Below are 22,287 nucleotides of genomic sequence, written 5' to 3'. Positions count from 1 at the left end.
CAAGAAATTCTTCACACTCAGGGTCGCTGTTTTGGCAGGAAATTAGTTCCCAGTATCTCTTTTCGGCTTTCATCTTCTGAAGCACACATTTGATTACATTACTGCCGATAATGAACTCATCCTTCTGTCCAGGCACTACTAAGGTTGGTACGATAAACTTGAACCCGTAGACTTCGATTTCCAGGTCATATGTGCACTTAGGCTGAGTAGTCAGACCACCGCAGCCCACCAGGACCACATTACCAGGAATCACTGAGGGTTGAGGGAGAACTCCATCGGCACGCAACTTGGATTCACTTTCCATACTCAGTGTGCAAGCCATGCTGCCAGAATCTAGCATACCGTTCAGCACGGACTGGCCACCGACAGTCACAGGGGCATAAAAGAGTTCACTAGCTCCATCAATTTTCTGAGATCCCACATACAGCACTGTTTTGTCGGGTGGCAACAATTTGCAACTATTTACAAAAATCTCATGTGGGTCTGACTCATCTTTTGGGGGAAATACGCCACTGCCCATGTTATCCCCCTCCGTACATGGGCTATTTAGTTTAACTGAAGGGCTGAAGGCGGCAGCTCAAGGCCTGTCGTCCTAGGACAATTGCTCTTAAAGTGTCCAGGTTTGAAGCAGTTACGACAAAGCCTCTGGCGCATACAATGAGTATGTGTACTGTGCTCTTTAGATTGACATACTCTACATGCTGAGCTCAGACTGGGCTTGGGGTCTGAAGTTCTGACAGGACAGTTTGGGATGGACGAGGACAGTGAGGCAGTGCAGAGAGATAAAACTTTGTCCATCATGCCAACCAACTGCTGCATACTAGCATCAGGAGTAAAAGGAGCAGCTTTGGGGTTCAACTGACCAGTTAAACTTGGTATCTGGCTTGAGAGTTCAGGCTGTTTGGGAGAACTTGACACAGAATCGTCACAGACAGTTACAGTGTTCTGATGGCAAGCAGATACAGGCAATGAGCGTGAAGTTCTAGCAAAAGCTCTCTTCAGAGTCCTGCGATGACTATCCAGTCACTCTTGAACTTCAGCAGCACTCCACTGTTCAGCAGCCTTGAACTGAAAAGACAAAGCAAGGCCAGGATCTGGACAGTGTGAGATAAACATCATAACAGCAGGGTCCTCAACACATTTGTTCCGTCTACGCAAACACTCATCAGCCACATCAATCGCCTTATTGAGCCGTATCCAGTAGTCCATTGGGCTCTCATCTGCCCTAGGCAGGGTGTTATAAAAGTCAGACATAGGCATATTTGAATACATCAACTCACTGAACTAGCAAACTAACAAACTCACCTCAAACATGACTCAGTTCGAATAGGGAAAAAATAAATAAATGCAATAACGGTTTCAAAAAAATGAGAAGGAAAAAAAAAACAAAAAAACAAACAAACACTGAAATCACTTAACTAATATGCAGATAAATGTAGTTTGCATAAATATTCATTTAGACTCTCTCAAAACAGTCCAATGTTAGTTTCAGGGAGGAAAAAAATAAATAATTATGTGACGATCACAAAAACACTGTCCTTCAGCTTGCAAAATGTGATCACAAAAATATCCCTTCAGTGATGAGCGTGCAGCAGTGCAAAAAAAAAAAAAAAGTTCAACACGTCATTAATAAAAGTCAAAACAGTTTTTCATCATACTTCTTAAAAGGGCAACCGTTCAACCTTTACCGTCTGTGATATGAGCAACAGAAGATAGAACCCTGATGACGAGATGAAATGAGCGGCGGCCTCCGCGAACGTCGAAACACTCTCACATCCAGCGATCTTTCATGGCACACCGTAGTCTGTTGAAGCAGCAACTCCGGCGATCGGTAATAAGCCGATCATGCGAAATCCGAAGGATCACGGCACCACGTGTAACCGGTGGCTCGCGACACCAGTTATAAAATCACTTTTCTCTGCGTTGTGAAAACAGACACGGGACAACAGGCGGCGGTTTCACTGGGTTTTACTCCGAGATCTGATGTAAAACAAATAAAAACAGCCTCCGAGTACAATCACCCTTATCTTGCTCTATAAAACAAATGTTACGTAGATTTAATTACCATGTGCTTTTCATCTCCACATATTAGGCCAAAGACACAAATATAACTTAAATTGGGCAAAATGACAAAAATAACCACACAGGTAAGTAAAATAACATAATACACATAATTTGCAATGAAGATATAGAAATAAAAGCAACAATTAAAATAAAGATTAATAAGGATTAGCAGGAGCCAAAAATAACCCACCTCTTCCATGCAATTACAATGCCAAGAGGAAGAGGAGGGGTCATAACAGGAAATTATGTAGGCTCATGATGACATCACAGCAATTAATGGGGAAACGTACTCAACACACTTAGGCAATCATATCAGGTGCATGTGAAAAACAATTTTGCGAGAATTATAACAATCAATACATATGTTTTAACAAAACACTTTCTGTACCGGTTACACATAGTCATGATGAATCGTGAGGTGTCTGATAAACGTGTTCGCTCTCCACCTCTGCAGGGACTGACTAACTATTCACACCACTGAGAGTTGGCCTTTTCCCCAGTTTTATTTGTATTTTTTCTTCTTAGTCTAGGAAGCTCACAGATCCATTCTGCTCCAATTCAGCATTTGCTTTTGACCATTTAAAAAGGTTTTGTAGTTTTATTAGATGTTTGTTGTTATTTACACATACAGAATATACTCTGAACCACTGACTATTACCTGAAGCACAATCATAACCTCATAGAAATGTTATGAAATGGACTCACAAGGCTACCTCTGTCCTCCACAGAAGAGAGCATCTGGATGAAACAAAAAATTGTGGAAAATGCAGCCTATGGGTGACCGTTGCCATGGTCTGCAGAGATTGTGCCACTGAGCTGTAAATGTCTTAATGGATTGGCAGTCAGAGGTCTAATGGAGAAACCAGTGATGGACAAAATAATGCTCATACTGCAGGGAAGGCTTCTCAGATTACAAACCAGCTCGCTTTACCAATTATAGCATCAAAAACATGTTTTAAAAAAGATGGTCCTTCGCATTTCACGTCTATTCTTGAAAAGTGTCACTTGGTTTAGTGATACTTATACAAACAGTCTTCCATAGCAGAAGGCTGTGGCTGATAATGCAGAACGAAGCAACACAACAGTAGCAATTGGCAAGCGTTTTTAATAACCACTTATCAAAAGAAAAGAGGTCATTATTTCTCAGACCCAGAATAGGAAGATCGTTGCTGAGGGAAATCAGGGTTCATGAAGCCTTTCATGTCTTTCTCTTCACTGCCATCTCGTGGCTTTATTAAGAGACAGCCTGGGGTCGATGCCTTGATGGAGTTTGTGAAAATACCGTTAGAAAAAGATACTGGTGAAGGTTCAGAGTTGTTCGTATTGTCCTAATTGAGGAGCTTGTGTATTAATACCTCGTGTGTTACTTTAAAACTACCACTAAAGTCAAGTGAAAATAATGAAAAATGAAAGACTTCGATTATGTCATGATTTGCTAAACTCCATAGAATACAGTTAAAGGGATAGTTCACTCTCAAATTAAATTTTGATATGTTTTAGCTTACCTCAAGGACATCCAAGATGTAGGTTTCTTTGTTTCCTCAGTATTTCCCATTTTGATATTTTTAGGTCCAACCGTTCTTGTCTGTGACTCACATAATGGATGTCTATGGTCACCACCTCAAAGAGCATGCACAGAGGAGTCAAAATTAAACAATTCCCCATCATAAGTACACATTGATGACCTAAGACAAGAAACGAGCGGTTTGTGTAAGAAAACGAACAGTATTTATATCTTTTTTACCTTTTTTACACAACCACGTCCAACTGATCTGAGTTCGCGAGTGCTTCCCGACGTGACGTGCGCGCACGCTCTGGCTTTAGTCTGTGCAAGCGCGGAAAACCCCGGATGTGATGTCTCGCGCATGCACATCACTCATTGTTTACCACATGCTACGCTTTCAATCTGCACTGTCTGAAATATAATGCAGTAATTGTAATAAATTAATGTTTATAATGCACCCTATAATCGTTGCGTTTATAATAAAAATACAACACATTACTCACTCTATTGACAGCTTGCCATTGGGTCCCTCTGGCATTGGACGTCGCCTCCAGTTTATACGTGGCAAACTAAACACAACGTGCAAAACGCTGGGTTCTCAACAGCGGAGAAAAATCAGGATCTTCAGTCAGGCAGGCGTGTGATGTGATACTGTCAATGTCCTCTCGTCATCTTGTAGTTGTTCCATTCGTGACAACATATGCTCTCCACTTCTGTTGGCTTGCTACTAAAACACACTTGCTACTAAAACACCACCAATTTTGAAGAGATCTCTGTCTCTGCGGCTTGAAGACGTGCTGCTGCAGCGGATCGCTCCTGAGTACTTGGTCTGTGTATTCTGTTTCAAATAAATATGGTTGTGAAAAAAATTCAACGTTGTCTATGGATATATTGAAATCGTCTTCCATTGCAATTTCTTGTACGTCTAAATATGTTTAGATCTTCACAGTGAAAGGTAATACTTCCGAAATCTGTGTCAACCATAGGCACTAAGTGTAAACAATGAGTGATGTACACGCGCGAGAGATCGCTTCCGGCGTTTTCTGCGCTTGCGCAGACCAATAAGCCAGAGCGCGCGCGCACGTCACATCGGGAAGCAATCACGCATTCAGATCAGTTGGACGTGGTTGTGTACAAGAGGTAAAAACTAAATAAATACTGTTCGTTTTCTTACACAATCCGCTCGTTTCATGTCTTAGGTCATCAATGTGTACTTACGATGGGGAATTGTTTAATTTTGACTCCTCTGTGCATGCTCTTTGAGGTGGTGACCATAGACATCCATTATGTGAGTCACAGACAAGAACGGTTGGACCTAAAAATATCAAAATGGGAAATACTGAGGAAACAGAGAAACCTACATCTTGGATGTCCTTGAGGTAAGCTAAAACATACCAAAATTTAATTTGAGAGTGAACTATCCCTTTAATTAAGAATAGTATTATTCATTCTTGTGCTTATTACTACTTTTACTTACTATTATACTATACATTTTAGAAAAACACTGTCACCACTGTTAATTAAGCGTTTTATGCTTATGCTTCGACCTTATAAAGTTGTGCCAGTAAACAAGTTGGCTGTGGATAAATGTTTATACATCATTGGCAGAGCTCTGACTCCTGTAATGACCTGAAAATACTTAAGTCTACAGTTGCTTTGACCTATATATTATAAAAGCCTCACTAGTGCACTGTAAGACTTCATATATTTTATATGTTCATCTGAGAGCAACCGCCTGATATTTTATATCGTTTCTTTATACGACAGTTTGAAATTAACTTACAAACAATAGTTAATCAGTTACTTAGTGAAGTGTGTGAATAATATAGAAAATTGTTAACTACTAAGTCTCACTGTTACATTTTTGCTAGTTTGCTTCAGAATTTCTGTTTTGAAGAAAAAAAAAGAAAAGAAAAACATTCTGAAAAATTGTCTGAAAGACATTTCTATTTGGGATATTTTTCTATTTAATAATATACTATATAAGTGAACTGTACAGTACATGGACAAATAAAAGATGTGTGTTGTGGATTTTTGATATTTCAGCACTGCATTCTGCACATTAAGTGTGATATTTGTCTACATTCTTCAAGAATGTGACAATATATATACTGTATATATAGCCTACACACTGCAGGTTTCTCCATTTATCTTCAAGATTGCCAGTGTTTCTGACTGGTTAAATGTGAGTGATTGGAATGAGCCGAGTGGAAGTTAGTGAAAAGCTGAGTGAGAGAGTTTGCATTAATATTCTGGATTAAAATCATATGTACTGTATATACTGTATAATGCAAACATAGTTTGCATACAAGTAGTATGGCAGTAGGCCATTCTGAACTTAGTCAGTGTTTCACTTTAATTTACTTGACATTGACTTTACCCACAGGGATATTATTAAGTGAAATCTATAACAGAATCAAACGTTGACAAGAAATGTTGTCATGCCTCAAAAAGGATGATTTAAAAAAACTTTACAGCTCAAATAAATAAATAATTAAAAATAAATTAAATAACAAAATTAAGTAATAAAGAAATATTTATATAAAATAAATAATGTAAGAGCTCAACCTTACTTGCATTAATAACCTGTTAATATTCCTGTATAGTCTATACACTGATGATTTAATTATTCAAAACATGTCATGAGTGCTGAGCATTAAGGATCTGCTAGTTCTGATTTAAACTGAATATATAACCTGGAATATTCCTTGAAGTGTTCAGATTTCTGATGAATGTGATAAAGGAAAAGTGTTTATAAATCGGATTGCATCATAACAGTCAGTGATCTCATGGATTAAAGTTCTCCTTATAGCTACGGATTTCCGTTAATTGAAAATGCTGGGTTGTTTCAACCCAACTTTGGGTCAAATATGGACTAACCCAGCTGTTGGGTTAAATTTTGTAATTAAATTTTTAACCCAAAAGTTGGGTTAGTCCATATTTGACCCAAAGCTGGGTTGAAACAACCCAGCATTTTTTAGAGTGTACGGCGGATTTCCATCAATTGAAAAAAAAAAAAGAAACGTACCCTAGCGCACTGTTGTTGTTCTTCTTCCAGTAATCATCCCTGGCACGGCTGCAGCTTCAGTGACAGTGATGCTGCTCACATCATTCACAGTCGGTTATTGGCAGGGAACACAGCAAAGCCTGAATCTTATTAAAAACAATCCTACTATGTAATGTTAATTATACTATTTACTTGTCTTTTTAAGTTAAAATAAATTCAGTGGGGAGGGCGCGTGGTCCATGGGAAATAGTCCTACCACCACAGCTGGAAAAAATCCTAGGAAACACTGCATACATTTAATTAAAATAGAAAAATGCCATTAAAAAGAATGTCTGTAAATCACTTTGAGTCAAATGTTAGGAAGGCTAATATTTGATCACAATTATTTTTTGTACAACCCGGAATTCCGGAAAAGTTGGGACGTTTTTTAAATTTTAATAAAATTAAAACTAAAGGAATTTCAAATCACATGAGCCAATATTTTATTCACAATAGAACATAGATAACGTAGCAAATGTTTAAACTGAGAAATTTTACACTTTTATCCACTTAATTAGCTCCTTTAAAATTTAATGCCTGCTACAGGTCTCAAAAAAGTTGGCACGGGGGCAACAAATGGCTAAAAAAGCAAGCAGTTTTGAAAAGATTCAGCTGGGAGAACATCTAGTGATTAATTAAGTTAATTGATATCAGGTCTGTAACATGATTAGCTATAAAAGCTTTGTCTTAGAGAAGCAGAGTCTCTCAGAAGTAAAGATGGGCAGAGGCTCTCCAATCTGTGAAAGTCTGCGTAAAAAAATTGTGGAAAACTTTAAAAACAATGTTCCTCAACGTCAAATTGCAAAGGCTTTGCAAATCTCATCATCTACAGTGCATAACATCATCAAAAGATTCAGAGAAACTGGAGAAATCTCTGTGCGTAAGGGACAAGGCCGGAGACCTTTATTGGATGCCCGTGGTCTTCGGGCTCTCAGACGACACTGCATCACTCATCGGCATGATTGTGTCAATGACATTACTAAATGGGCCCAGGAATACTTGCAGAAACCACTGTCGGTAAACACAATCCGCCGTGCCATCAGCAGATGCCAACTAAAGCTCTATCATGCAAAAAGGAAGCCATATGTGAACATGGTCCAGAAGCGCCGTCGTGTCCTGTGGGCCAAGGCTCATTTAAAATGGACTATTTCAAAGTGGAATAGTGTTTTATGGTCAGCCGAGTCCAAATTTGACATTCTTGTTGGAAATCACGGACGCCGTGTCCTCCGGGCTAAAGAGGAGGGAGACCTTCCAGCATGTTATCAGCCTTCAGTTCAAAAGCCAGCATCTCTGATGGTATGGGGGTGCATAAGTGCATACGGTATGGGCAGCTTGCATGTTTTGGAAGGCTCTGTGAATGCTGAAAGGTATATAAAGGTTTTAGAGCAACATATGCTTCCCTCCAAACAACGTCTATTTCAGGGAAGGCCTTGTTTATTTCAGCAGGACAATGCAAAACCACATACTGCAGCTATAACAACAGCATGGCTTCGTCGTAGAAGAGTCCGGGTGCTAACCTGGCCTGCCTGCAGTCCAGATCTTTCACCTATAGAGAACATTTGGCGCATCATTAAACGAAAAATACGTCAAAGACGACCACGAACTCTTCAGCAGCTGGAAATCTATATAAGGCAAGAATGGGACCAAATTCCAACAGCAAAACTCCAGCAACTCATAGCCTCAATGCCCAGACGTCTTCAAACTGTTTTGAAAAGAAAAGGAGATGCTACACCATGGTAAACATGCCCCGTCCCAACTATTTTGAGACCTGTAGCAGAAATCAAAATTGAAATGAGCTCATTTTGTGCATAAAATTGTAAACTTTCTCAGTTTAAACATTTGCTATGTTATCTATGTTCTATTGTGAATAAAATATTGGCTCATGTGATTTGAAAGTCTTTTAGTTTTCATTTTATTAAAATTTAAAAAACGTCCCAACTTTTCCGGAATTCGGGTTGTATTTTTTTATTATTGATCAGATGTTGCTCCTAAATGTTTTTTTTTTAATTAGGAGGACAAGCGCTCCTAATTACAATAAGAAAAAAAACTGCTCTTAAACTGTGTGTGTGACAGGTATGGCTGTGGAATGGGGTTTAGCTGAGGAAAAATCTTCAGTCAAAAGATTTTTATTTTATTTATTTATTAGAGTTTAATAATATATCACATTTTGAGATGTTTTGATTAGTTAGATTATCTAGTTTCTTGCTACCTTCTTAGCAGACAGTACTCACTAGGCTCCGTTTCTCTTTATCTCAGAAATGATGAGCTGTTTGCAAATGAGCTCTGCTGGCTGGAAGGAAGCTGTGGTTCAAATGATGTGTAACCAGCTCCCCCCCATTCAGTGGTCTCTACCATATTGTCATTCATGTGTGATTTCTGGACCCTTTAATCTGACTTGGTTTAGTTTATGTCCATGTCAATTTGAATAGAAAATTATAGTTATTATGTGTGTTTTCAAAGTTTTCTGGTATTCAATAATAGATTCAGAGTTCAACACTGAATTTCAAGATTTCTCTCTCTCTCCCTCCCTCTCTCTCTCTCTCTATATATATATAAAGTTTGTAACCCATTGTATGGATGTGACACCTGTGGGTTGGATATGTCATGATCCTCACACGTGTAACCTGACACTGATGTGTGTGTGTGTGTGTGTGTGTGTGAGAGAGAGAGAGAGAGAGAGAGAGAGAGAGAGAGCTCTTGTTGTTTATCCAGGAGCAGCACAGAACATGCGCGACGCTGCGAGCTCTGTGTGCCTGGAGTTTACTCTCTTGAGCTCTTCCCGAGCTTTTACACGAGTGTAGCCAGACAAAGGGAGCTGATGTGTGTTTTGTGTGTGTGTCCCTGATGAAAATGTGGATGAGGTCAGAGCGATCTGGGAAGTAGAGAGACTTGTGTTTGGAGAGAGATATGCATTTGTCGCACACTTGATCTGACCACACAACAAAAGCAGAGGTGCTCGGCAGCTGTTTACCTGTGTGTGAACACAACGTGGACACACACACACACACACACACACACACGGACACACGGACAGACGGAGGCATGTGCTCAGTTACCGTAGCCGTATGGGGTTTATGAAGAAATAACGGCTTCACGGACAGCTGCTGTAGGCCTCTCCGCTAACGTAAACTCAGCCTCACCGGACACGGTCTCTCATCCACCAGGAGAAATGGGTCTAATTTTCGCCAAACTATGGAGTTTCTTCTGTAATCAAGGTAAGAGCTTGTGTTCTGGCTGTTTTTCAGTCAGTGTCTTTGACTGTTGTCCGCCTCGGGCTGATATCCAGCGGAACTGAGCTAATGTTGATGCTAGTGAGCTCGTTTAAACCCGCTGCTTCTTCACCTGTGAAAACCACAGTCTTTGTCTTTTTATTCTTGCTATATTTTAAACCAGAGCGTATCGTGTTTTCACCTCGTAACGTTAATTGTAACAGTTTGTTAGTCGCTTAGCTAGTCCGTTACCTTCTCCCGGTAACGTTAGCTCAAACACATCAGATGTTCGTGGTAATAGGGTATTATAAATGTATTTTAAATGATCTGCAAACTGAGTATCGTCCACTTGTTAAATTAAGTGCTTTATGAAAACTGTAGGAAGTAACCAAGGTAAGATTTTTTTCCTCCAAAATTACAGCTGTGATGCTATCAGGTGTCGTTACCATGGAACTAAATGATTATTATACACATTCATATTGTATTTAAGTGATATCTCACAGTAGTACTACTATTATGGTTCCTTGCCAGAAACGTGGTATTACCTTGGTACCATGTTGAAATCATTTATAATCATTCCTATGATGCCCAAAATATTATGTTTAGCAGCTAACTAGGTTTTAAGGCAAGACACCACAGGTGAATAGTGTAAAAGAAGACAAAAAAAGTAATAGACACCACTAAACCATTCATCACAGTACATTAAGACAGTTGTTTGTATTACATGTTTTCTAAAATAAAATAAAAATCTAATGAAATATACATTTAAAGCTGCAGTAGGTAACTTTGTAAAAAATGTATTTTTTACATATTTGTTAAACCTGTCATTATGTCCTGACAGTACAATATGAGACAGATAATCTGTGAAAAAATCAAGCTCCTCCCAGTGGTCCTATTGCCATTTGCAGAAATACACCACTCCCAGTAAGAAACAACCAATCAGAGCTGCGGTCCGTAACTTTTTTTTTGTTTAAAATTTACAAAATGTATATAATAAGCGAGTACACCATGAATCTTTTTCTAGCCAAAAACAAAACTTGTCACAAAATGAATCTTTAGGTTAGGCCTGACTATTTCAGGGGGCTTGTCAGAAGTCCATTATTTTTTTAATTCTGTTAACGTTTGTTGTGTGCGCACTTAAAACAACTATTTGTCATTCCTCTTATACCACTGACCTCTTTACTATATATTTTTCAAAGTGTCAAGATTGTATATTCATTTGTTTTTCTTCTGTATGTATTGGTTCACTATTAATGTTTCGTTGATGCTGCAGTAATTTCTGAATTTGCAGTATTTTGAAAGCTCATATTGGATCTCTCCTGTTCATTGGCAGCTGCTGCTTGTTTGTCAGCTCCATTTTTCAACACCATCATGCACACTTAACTAGAGTACAGTAAAAAAAAAAAAAAAAAATATATATATATATTATTTCTCCAGTGCAATAAACAAAATTAAGAGGGAACAAATCCAGTACATTGCTTTGTGCTGCTTTTCATGCTACATGAATTAAAGCAGAAAATATGACAGTCTCCAAACCTTAAAATGTAAAACCTACTGTTCCTAAAGATGGATTAATCATATCAAAAATACTGTCTCAGTTTTTTTTTAAATATACGAGTCCATTTTCCAAACCGTGTTTTTAGCCAGTCCTGATTCACTAGGGTACACCTATAATAAGTGTTTATATTCGGACTATTTTAGATTGCTTCGGGGTAACCGCAGCGGAGTAACCCAGTACCTTTGTGATTCTTCATAGACATAAACAGAGACATAAACAGAGAGAAGTAGCTCCGGATACAATGTTCTTCCGCAAGACACTAGCAGTTCTGTTTATTAACCGCTAGAGCGTCAAAAGTTACCGACTGCAGCTTTAAGGGCATTATATATCCCTTTTTATCACTCCATAAATCAGGAAAAAACTGTCAATGGCTAGAAAAGAAACATGTAAATTATAAAACCATCTTCAAAAACCTGCAAAATATAGATTGTGTGTTTTCTTTCCACTTGTTTGCTATGGAAGCAAAATAGCCCAAAATCTGAAAATTGACCAGTGTTTGAAAAAACGATGGTTTTGGTCTTGATGGGCTTGATCTAAAGTAATCCCTTGATCCCGAGATAAAACTCAGACTATTCTCCAGTCTCCTAGCTCTTACACGTGCTCTGGTTTAATTTGTTCAGATCTGATTTGTTCTCATAGGTTTTGTTCTCTGACGAATGTTTGTTTTCACTGCTGCTGTGACAGATATGACTATCATGATGTAGGGCTCAGATATCAGCTTTAACTTGTGCAATGACAATAAAAGAATCAGATTTTTTGAATTGAAAATGCTTTTGTGTAGAGTAACAGATGCCACGACCACCTGGCAAACACGTTTTCCTCTCCATTGTTTGCCAGTTTCAGCAGTCCATTCAGCCTGCCCAGAGAGATCCAGCCTTCAGGACACAATGATGGATTGTGATTGTGTCTGAAAGTTACTCTTCTAACTGCATTTGAACCTGAATGCATATTTTTCTTTATTTGAGAAGATGAACATTGACAAAGTGTGCAAACAGCAGAATGGTATTTTCTGGTTATTTTTGTTTTGTTAATTTTAGCAGTTTTGTCCAATTACATTCCTAACCAGATCTAGATTGTTGTAATGTCAGACAGATGTTGCTTTAACACTGGAATGGACATTTTTGATATTGCCTTCTAGATTCATTTATTACAAATGAGCTAGCCAGTCCTCTGGGCTAGATGCCAAGTAGGTCCAAAAGCAGGAGAAAGTAGGATAACTCTTTGGCCTTCTTTTCTAGATGTTGGATTTGTAATCTCATTCTTGTTCCTAATTCCTTGGATTAGTGTCTTGAAGAGGACCATCATTTCATTAGTGTTACTCTCTAATAAACATTCCTGCAGTCATACACAAAAAAAGGAATTCTTGCAGTGTATTGTAAATATTGTAAATAGTTTAAGAACTTTTTAAATAAGTTAACTGTAGCTTTAACTATTGGTCCTGTAAATAATTAGTCAAAGTTCATAGCTTTTTTCCTTTGACTGAAGCTTTAAGGAGTAGCTTGTGTAGTTTTAAATTAGAGGCAGGTTAAATTTGTCATTGGGTTTGTTCTGAGTTCCACCAAATCTGTGGGTGGCGTTAACTGTAGACTTGAGAAACCATGTCTCTTTATGGCTTCACTTTGTCCTGTAACATTTTTCCTGGAGGCTTAAAAAAGTCAAATGGGGTCAGTCATTGAGGAAGTAATAGCGGTGAAATATTATTAGTCTTTGTCGAGCTGTTAGAGATAACATGAGTTATCCAGTCCTGCTTCCTGTAGTTCACATTGAAGTGAAAAGGTGAAAAAAAAATCCATTCTTTCTCACATACAAACACACACACATATGCTGTCAGATTTTCGTCTCATTGCTCTGACAAATGATGGATCTCTACTAGTTTATCTAATCACATCTTCCTCTGTTATGCAAGCGTGCAGCTCACGTGGCAGAGCTGTGCTTTTTCTGTGGGATTGTTGGACCAATTATCTTCCAGTTAATAGAAATGAGAGGCCAACAGAAACAAACTAGCTATAAATGAAAGAAAAGAGCACAGCTAATGTGACGAACCAATGTTAACATTTTATCTGAGGCTTAAAGTTTTCTCTTTGTATTTCATGTACATAATTGATTCCATTATTTTTTACATTTTATTGGCATACATATCCTTGTTAACTGAGAAGGATTGATTGCTTTTCATTTGTTGTTTGTTTTTGACCATTCTCATAATCAGTTATGTATTTTTATTTCTGTTATGTAGAACACAAGGTGATAATTGTGGGTCTGGACAACGCTGGGAAAACCACTATACTTTATCAGTTGTGAGTAACGTGTATTTTGTTTTCTTTACAGTCATGCAAAGCTTTAAGCAATTATGTAAAATGTATCTGATCACTCTACACATTAATCTAGAAATAATGTGAATGAACTCCACAACATCTTAAGCTGCAAACTTTGACAAACAGAGTGCTCCACCACCACTCCATCATGAGTACAATTCATGCCAACAGCCCGTAATGTAACGGCATATTTAGCTAGAATTCACATGTTAAACATATTTAGCTAAAGCTTGATACAGATGGATCTCTCAAATCAGGAGGTTATAATGACGGCACAATAGACGAGCGGGAAGTTACAGGCTAGTTCTCAAGGAGTTTGTCTGTTCTTTTTACTGAATATTTTCGGGTTAAAGCCAGATTTAAACCGGTACAGCACATTCACATGCAATCGCTTGCGCAATAATGCATTCAAACAAATGTAATCTTACAGTGCTACTTCATCTGTATCTGATTTTGAATGAACAGAAATCTGTAAGAAATGCATCGATCTTTAGATAAAATAAGTGACGAAACTGTACTGTTATTTTCAAACTAAATTTGCTTAGCAGAAAGCAGCAATTATACCTTTAATGCTGATAACCATGTTATTAGTTTGGCACGTGATAGGAAAAAAGGTTTGCACACAATAGCCTGTGCCACTTGGAAACTCTCCTGTTATTTAAAAAAAAAAAAGATTTTTTTTTTTATATATATATATATATATATAGGCTACGTTATGAACATAACATTTCAAATATACTGAAATACTTCAGCCAAGGAGCGAAGGCGCAGTGGTAGTGGGAAATTGTGAACCCGGAGCACAGCTGGAGCGGAGTGATTATTAAAGGGGTCATATGATGAGATTTCATGAGATTTTCCTTTCTCTTTGGAGTGTTACAAGCTCTTGGTGAATAAAGAAGATCTGTAAAGTCTCAAATCCAAAGAGATATTCTTTATCAAAGTTAAGACTCTGCCACACTTCCTAAAACATCTCGTTCAAACACGCCCCACATGTCCACTTCACTGTGTGGAAATATTTGCATAATTTCGTAAAGAAAGAAGACATGGTTTCAGTAACCGCAGTTAGTGTTGAAGCAGTCATGTCAGAGAGATGCTGCGTGTATCTAGGCGAAAACAAAAGCACTTTATTTCCACACAGTGGAGTCAGCTGTCTTAACAGTCCGTGGCTTGTGTACTGCAAAAGCAAACAAGCTTCACCATTGTCTGTCACACCACTCTGTTCCCCTTTTATGGTAAAACTAAGGACATTATTAACTGTCTTTACATTTATTTTGAAAGATGACGCTTGTGATTATGGAAAGGGGCGTCACATTTCTGACGAGTGTTTGCAGTGTTCAGCCAATCACAATGCACTGGGTCATTTGGCCAATCAGAGCAGATTTTGCTTGTCTGAAGGAGGGACTTTGTAGAAAACGATATGTTTGAAAGAGGCGGGGCATAGAGGACCTACAATAATGTACAGTATTTGAAAAATAATGTGGTTTTTTTAAAACATTAAATCATGTCAACATTTTCTGTTACGCCAAATACACAAAATAGTGATCTTTTAAAAAGCATCATATGACCCCTTTAAATACTCTGAGCGTCTGGCACAGTTGCAGCTTGTAGCTATTAATTTTAAAACAAGAAAGCAAACAATAGCGATAATAGTCATTAATTCTAGTTAACATATGCTAATTTGAACAGATTTATATTCTTATTGTAAAATAATGGAACATTAGGTCATGAATATCATCTCAAAAGTCATGAAGAAGTCAGTTGGTAGTCTAAATTTATTGGTAAAAATGTGTACGGACCCTGGATTAAGGACATAAGGCAATTGTCTGAACATACAATACAAACTAAACATTAAAATGTATTCATTATGTAATATCATGTATGGTGTATATATACAGCAAAGTAAAACAATAGCTAGAGACACTCTAGCACACTCTAGACACTCTCACACAGTCTCAGTGTGGTAATTCATGTGAAATATAAACTGAATCAGTGTAGTGTGTTTCATCTGAATCTGTTTTGTTGTGCAGTTTAATGAATGAGGTGGTGCACACGTCTCCTACAATCGGCAGCAATGTGGAGGAAATAGTGGTGAAGAAAAGCCACTTTCTGATGTGGGATATTGGTGGTCAGGAGAGTCTCCGCTCCTCTTGGAACACATACTACTCCAACACTGAGGTAATGCACTTACACACTGCACTGCTGGAGGATGAAGGGGATGATTGTATTAACAGAAACCTTCACACACTTCTCAATTCATGTAGAGGGGACCTTTAGAAAAAATAGGATTACATTAATTGAAAAAAGCTTGATAAGAGAAATAGAAGTGTATAAAGTTTTTAGCAGTGATTTTCTGTGAACAGACACCAATCACATACAGCCTGTACATTGTAAATATGACCGGCACTGTTTGGAAGGATGGATTTTCTGTGATTAGCTGCAGGCCTGTTTTGTGTTTACAGAGACCTCAGAGTGGACAGGCAATCCTTGGCAAAAATATAATGGGTTGGAATTGGGAACATGACGGTTGAGTTGAATCTTCATCTCCCAAATGAGCCTGACAGCATAGTTTTTTTTATTTGTATAGCACTCTTTACAGTATACATTATTTGAATTCCACTCTACAGATAAAAATAGAAGAGAAAATGATTTGGTTTGTATGCTGCCATTCAAAAGAGTTTAATTTTTTCCCCCCAAAACTGTAAAACCGATCATTTTGTGGCAACATTTAGAATAACCTTTGAGAATATGATTGAAAATATTTTGAAATATGATTTACTCCTGTGATTGCAAAGCTGAATTTTCATCAGTCATTACTCTAGCCTTCAGTGTCACATGATCCTTCAGAAATCATTCTAATATGTTGATCAAGGAACATTATCATTCATTATATTTGTATTATTATTATTCTCAATGTTGAAAACAGTTGCTGAATCATTTTGTGGAATCCATGGTAAAACATTTTTTTTTTCAGGATTCTTTGATGAATAGAAAGTTCAAAAGAACAGCATTTATTTGAAATGGAATCTTTTTGTAACATTTATAAGTGTCTTTTCTGGCTTATGATTTTAATTCGTCCTTGATTAATTAGTATTAATTTATTTCAATAAATCTTACTGACAAGTCCCTATTTAAGTGGACAGACTTTTTCTTGTTGGAGAGGTCCTAGAGTTTTTGCAATCTTAAAACAAAGAAACTTTTGTTGAAGCTTTTCCACTTCATAATGTTTTCACTATCAAAATAAACCAGTTTTTGTCCTCCTTCAGACAGTTATTTAAACTGATATTAGTACCAGTACCTAACAACACATTTTTAAGGTAGTATGTTGAGATGGTTTCTGAGTAACAGCTGTGTGTTCAGTCTGCTGTGAACAACAGTTTGAACAGCAGTTATTGAGTAACAGACCTTAGCAGCTGGTGTCTGATTCAGAGTTCAGGGTTACACAAAGAGTTTTTTAATGGCGAGACCCCTGTCTAGCATTCAGAAAGTGTGCGTATGTGATTTGTGGTGTAGCCCAGCTGTCAAGCTCTATTCAAGAACACTCGCTCTTGAGACCATAGATACATTATTTCTGCCAAGGACATGCACACTGAGCAACAAACAACTCTGTGGCCTTGCTAAACTTAGAAACCACCCCTGAATGCAAGTGGAATAGTATGCTGCCTGACATCTGATAATAAAGCTGTGAATTTTCTCTTGTAGTTCATCATACTGGTAGTGGACAGTACTGACAGAGAGAGACTAGCCATTTCTAAAGAAGAGCTCTACAGGATGCTAGCACATGAGGTAATGTTTTACCATTTACAGCACACTGAGCATGAATATTAATCCCAATTCAAAAAAGCAAAATTTTGAGTGTTTTTCAGTTGTTTTCTATCTTCATTCTCTCAGGATCTGCGCAAAGCTGCAGTGTTGATCTTTGCTAATAAGCAGGACATGAAGGGCTGTATGTCTGCAGCAGAGATTTCCAAATACCTGACCCTCAGCTCCATCAAGGATCATCCCTGGCACATCCAGTCCTGCTGTGCGCTCACTGGAGAAGGGTAAGACCTGCAGTATAGACACCGGGATTACTGTCCTAGACTGTTGGTACTGTAGGCTGTAGTCACAACAGACTGATGATGGCAAAACATACAGTCAACCCAATAGAACAATCATCCCAGGCTCATTGGAAAAATGTGCCCCTTCCTACATTTTTGCTAAACTCTGCATGTACCTGTATGTAAAAATGTACCTATACACATAGCCCATTGCAGTTTCCAGCTGAAATGAACACTAGTTACAGTAAAACAACTTTATTCTTTTTCACAATAATTGGTTTACTGGGCATATTAGCAATTAATAAATACTTATTTTCACATGGTTCATTGCACAATGCAATGTGATGACCTCACCATAGTGCATTATATATTTTGATGTTTGCATTACAATCAACTCAAAAATGCATGGGGATTTTCTGAGTAAAGTAAACTTTCTTTGTAGCTTTAAGTCATATAAACCATGAGTCAGAATGAAAGAGTTCAAAGTTTTCATTTCATATGCACTGGTGTAGATATTAATATTGACCATGATGTGTAAAGAGTTTATCACATTTGTAAATATTTCATCATACTGGCTAGGATTGTAGTATTGGTGCCTCCCTACTGAGTATGTTTGTGTGTGTGGTTTCAGGCTGTGTCAAGGTTTAGAGTGGATGGCCTCAAGTGCCAGGCTCAGATAGCCTCTGATCTTCTTGTTGGACTGATTGACAGCCATTTCCACCTCCTCTGGTGGCATTGCCGGCTCATCCCATTGGCTGCTCATGTTTTATTTTTAATCTCTTAAACAGAATTGCTGCTCTGCAGCTAAACTCTCTGGACACCTACCTCAGCTGGGATTTATCAGTTACATGAATTACAGTTACATGAAGTATTTCATCTTAAAGAGAGGCTCTACAGTGCTGCGTGTTTGTGAGGAGGGTCTGTGTTTTTAACACTCTGACAGTGGAACAGAAGTTCTCCAGATAAATATATTAAGATAATCGTGTGTTTTACTTTAAATCTACTGGGAAGAAATTATTTGTATGGTCAAAATGTTACTTTTTCAAATGGGGAATCTTTGGGTCAATTGTTGTCATTGTTTGGTTAAACTTTTTGGATATCAAATGTTTAAAGTGCCAATGGTACCCAGCAACACCACCACATATCATGAAAACACTTGAGCATATCACTTCGTACACATTACCTCAATCTTTAGTTACAGTAGAGGATGCTGTTACCATTTTAGACATGGCCATTACAGCTTGAATGTCACTGATGTAAGATGCAATTTAAAGAAGGGGGTTGGGAGGGGAAATGGCACACTTTAAAAATGCAGCAGTTGGCTGGATTTATTGTAGTGTCTGTTACAAGTGTATTAAGTAACCATTCTCCTTGCTGGAGTGTGGTTATAGCATAAAGGTCCTTTGGTTTTTATGAGGAAATAATAATGTTCAAAAGTAACACAGTATTATGATTTTTTTTTTATTATCATCTTTTCATCTCAATCCTCTTGGTGCAAATATTCTCTTCATATAATCTTCACAGGTCAACCAGCCATAATAGCTGTGTCTGTTGATATATAAGTGATTTCCATTTTATTCCGATTTGTTCATCTTCCTTTTTTCAGGTAATAAGAAACAAAATGAACACATGAGCACAAGTTCTTATTTGTTTGCGTGGTGATTTTGCCAATATGCTCATTGGTTCTAGATTAAACTAGATCTCTTCACAGATTTTTTTTTTTTCATTTCTCTGTGCCCTGTGCTCAGTTAAGTGAAACTCTTTCAAGACTTGAATGCAGTGACTACAAATTGGTGCTCTCACTGCTATTTCCCTCCCAACATTGAAATCTAGTTGCATAACTCCTATTGGCTGCTGAATTAGGCAGATCCATCCTATAGACCAGTCTCACTCTGTTTTGCAAGGGTTTTATTGCAATGGCTCTTTGAGGTCTTGAAGACTTTGGCTTTGGTCAGATTTCTGTCAAATCTATTCTTTACCCAATCGCAGTCTAAAGCAGTGTGTTTTTAGTCTGTGTTAATATGCATCTTTACAAACCTGATATGAGTTTATATTCTATCATACCATGTTGAACAGTGGTCCTTTGGATAAAAAATACCGAAATCTGGTTTACCTATCAGAATGGGAGTGACATGTTATGCCAGTGGTTCAGAGGAGTCTAATATTCAGTTTCATTGCTGAAGATCATGGTCAAACCATTTGGTTGTCTCTCAGATGTGCCATTTCTAAAGGAGCAGGTGAAATCTGTAACAACTTTACTAATTTTTATAGTTTTATAATAAAAACTTCTATTGTAAAATCTGAATTGTGTTATTGTTGCATTATTTGGTCATGCAGGTTTCAGTGTTTTTGTTTTGCTTTTGTTTAAGCGGCTGTTTTAGATCAAGATCTATAAGAATAATTCTCAAGTGAGTTTAGCAAGGTTTTGATTATGTGCAAGACTAAGGTAGGTTCCATGAAGCCATTTTTAGTATTTTTGAATGTTCAGATTATCAGATGATAAACCCCAGGCTCCACAGCATTGGATTAAATCTTGTGTATCCATTTGAAAACTGTCTATGCTTGCACTTTGTTTGAATGAATCTCTCTCTCTCTCTCTCTCTCTCTCTCTCTCTCTCTCTCTCTCTCTATATATATATATATATATATATATATATATATATATATATATATTATATATATAAGCTGATGCACAGGAATCTGTGAAAGGAATAGATTCTGATGTAAATTGTCCATATGTTGAGGCAAGAAACACACAAAACACAATCTTGCTGGATAAAGGGGGCACATGAATAAATCAATGAGTTACCATTTTATTTTGGGGGTTTTGCTTTTTATTTATAGGAGTGTAAAAAAAGTAATACTGGTCTGAGATTTGTACATGACCCAGATTGGACTCCGGTCCAAAAGCTGTTATGTCTTATGTTATTTTTAATTCAGTCCCCAGAATCTTCAAAACTTCTGGAGTTCTCCATTTGCTGACCTACTAGTTTCATGTAAAACAAGTACGATTTTGATTTGTGGCTACATATCAACTTGTAGAAAGCTTCACAGAGTACAAATCTTCTGTATAGTCAGACAATTCTGTAATTAAATTAAGTCAGAATAAGCATAGATGTGATTACATTTTCTGACATCCATTTTGCCTTTCATTAGCGTAGCATGTTTCTCTTTGTATTTCGTGCTTGCTCTCTGGAAAAATGCTTTAGCTGGGGTTGAATACTAATCAATCTGTCAAGACAATCATAGCCTGTCACTTGGTTTAATGATCTATCTATCTATCTATCTATCTATCTATCTATCAAGTATTCCAGTAACACTGATATACGGTGCAGTGCTTTCATCAGACTACGAGTAATCTTTACAGTTCCAGACTTTGAATTATATGATGCACACTTAGCCTTCTGATTTAACTGCTTACATTTAAGATCCAGTGGAAATCTATTTGTCATACTGATTCAGTGTCAGGATATTAAAATTCGGATCTACAGATAAGGTTGAGAAATCACTTATGAACCTCGGTCGTCTGTCATCAACAGCACAGGTCATATTGACCGCTATCCATGGTAAGCTCACTGTTAAAACAAGTCTGCAGTCTGTTCTGTGGCCTATAGGTGTAGCTCTCTGTTACACAGAATATTTCTGCCAACAAAGAGAAAGCAAGTCAGAGACAAAAGGAATGGAGGTGAAGCACAAGGGAATCTGAAGATGAAACGACTGGATCAAATACAAAGTGCACCACTTCATTTGAACCCTATTGGTGTATGTCAAGATGGGACTAGTCTGTTTTAATGCCAGGAATATCATTTTATTGTCTCTTTTAATAGGATGGGAATATTTTGTCCTAAAGTACCTAGATAAAACTGTAGAGATGTAAAGGTGGTGCTGCATATAGTTCTTGACTGAACTGACAAAATATTTCCCCCTGATATCTGTCAATACTGTTCTGTGACTTTAGGTCCTTTTCATTTCTTCGTCTGCATAGTTTTAGCCACATCAATGATAATGATGAATCTCTTTTAGGTTATTACAAAAAGATGATCCATGGCTAAATTTTATTTCCTGAAGAATATGTAATTCTGGCTAAAGCAATTAGAGCCAAAGCCATCGTGATAGTCCATATCACTAATTCATCACTGGGGCTATATCACGTCTGTCTGTCTGTTGTCAGTGCTATTTTGGGTACAGGAACCTATTCTGTGACTGCAATTTCTCAGCCTTGTACACAAAGACATTTTAAGCTCCTACACAGAAAGACAGATAGAGCTCCTACATTTTATCTATTGCTAAACCTAGTTATGTTGCTTCTCAACTGCCTCAAACATTTTTGATCATTTAAAGTGTTTGTGTAGCAGAGGTCAACCAAATATAGAGAATTTAGATGAGCTTGTTGTTATATTAAACCTTAAAGTCATGACTGATGGCCAATTCTTTCATTTAACTTAAGTGCTGGCTGCATTTATGTTCAACATCTGGTGTCGTACATTTCCTATTTGCCTAATTTTCTGAATTATAAAAAAACAAAACTTCAGCATTACCTAGAAGCAACACATGATA

General features: G+C 37.5%; 1 protein-coding gene across 1 annotated transcript; it reads left to right on the top strand.

Annotated features, from left to right (window-relative positions):
• Nucleotides 1–9,305: 9,305 nt before the first annotated feature.
• On the top strand, nt 9,306–19,429 carry LOC132107608 (ADP-ribosylation factor-like protein 5B). Its single transcript, XM_059513711.1, has 6 exons — nt 9,306–9,829; nt 13,615–13,675; nt 15,721–15,868; nt 17,393–17,476; nt 17,582–17,733; nt 18,362–19,429. Exons 1-6 carry the CDS (start codon nt 9,784–9,786, stop codon nt 18,408–18,410), a joined length of 540 nt encoding a protein of 179 aa, XP_059369694.1. The 5' UTR covers nt 9,306–9,783; the 3' UTR covers nt 18,411–19,429.
• Nucleotides 19,430–22,287: the final 2,858 nt, after the last annotated feature.

This window comes from Carassius carassius, chromosome 2 (genome assembly GCF_963082965.1).
Source record: "Carassius carassius chromosome 2, fCarCar2.1, whole genome shotgun sequence".
NCBI classification, from domain to species: Eukaryota; Metazoa; Chordata; class Actinopteri; order Cypriniformes; family Cyprinidae; genus Carassius; species Carassius carassius.
This window is presented reverse-complemented; position numbering and strand designations above follow the sequence as displayed.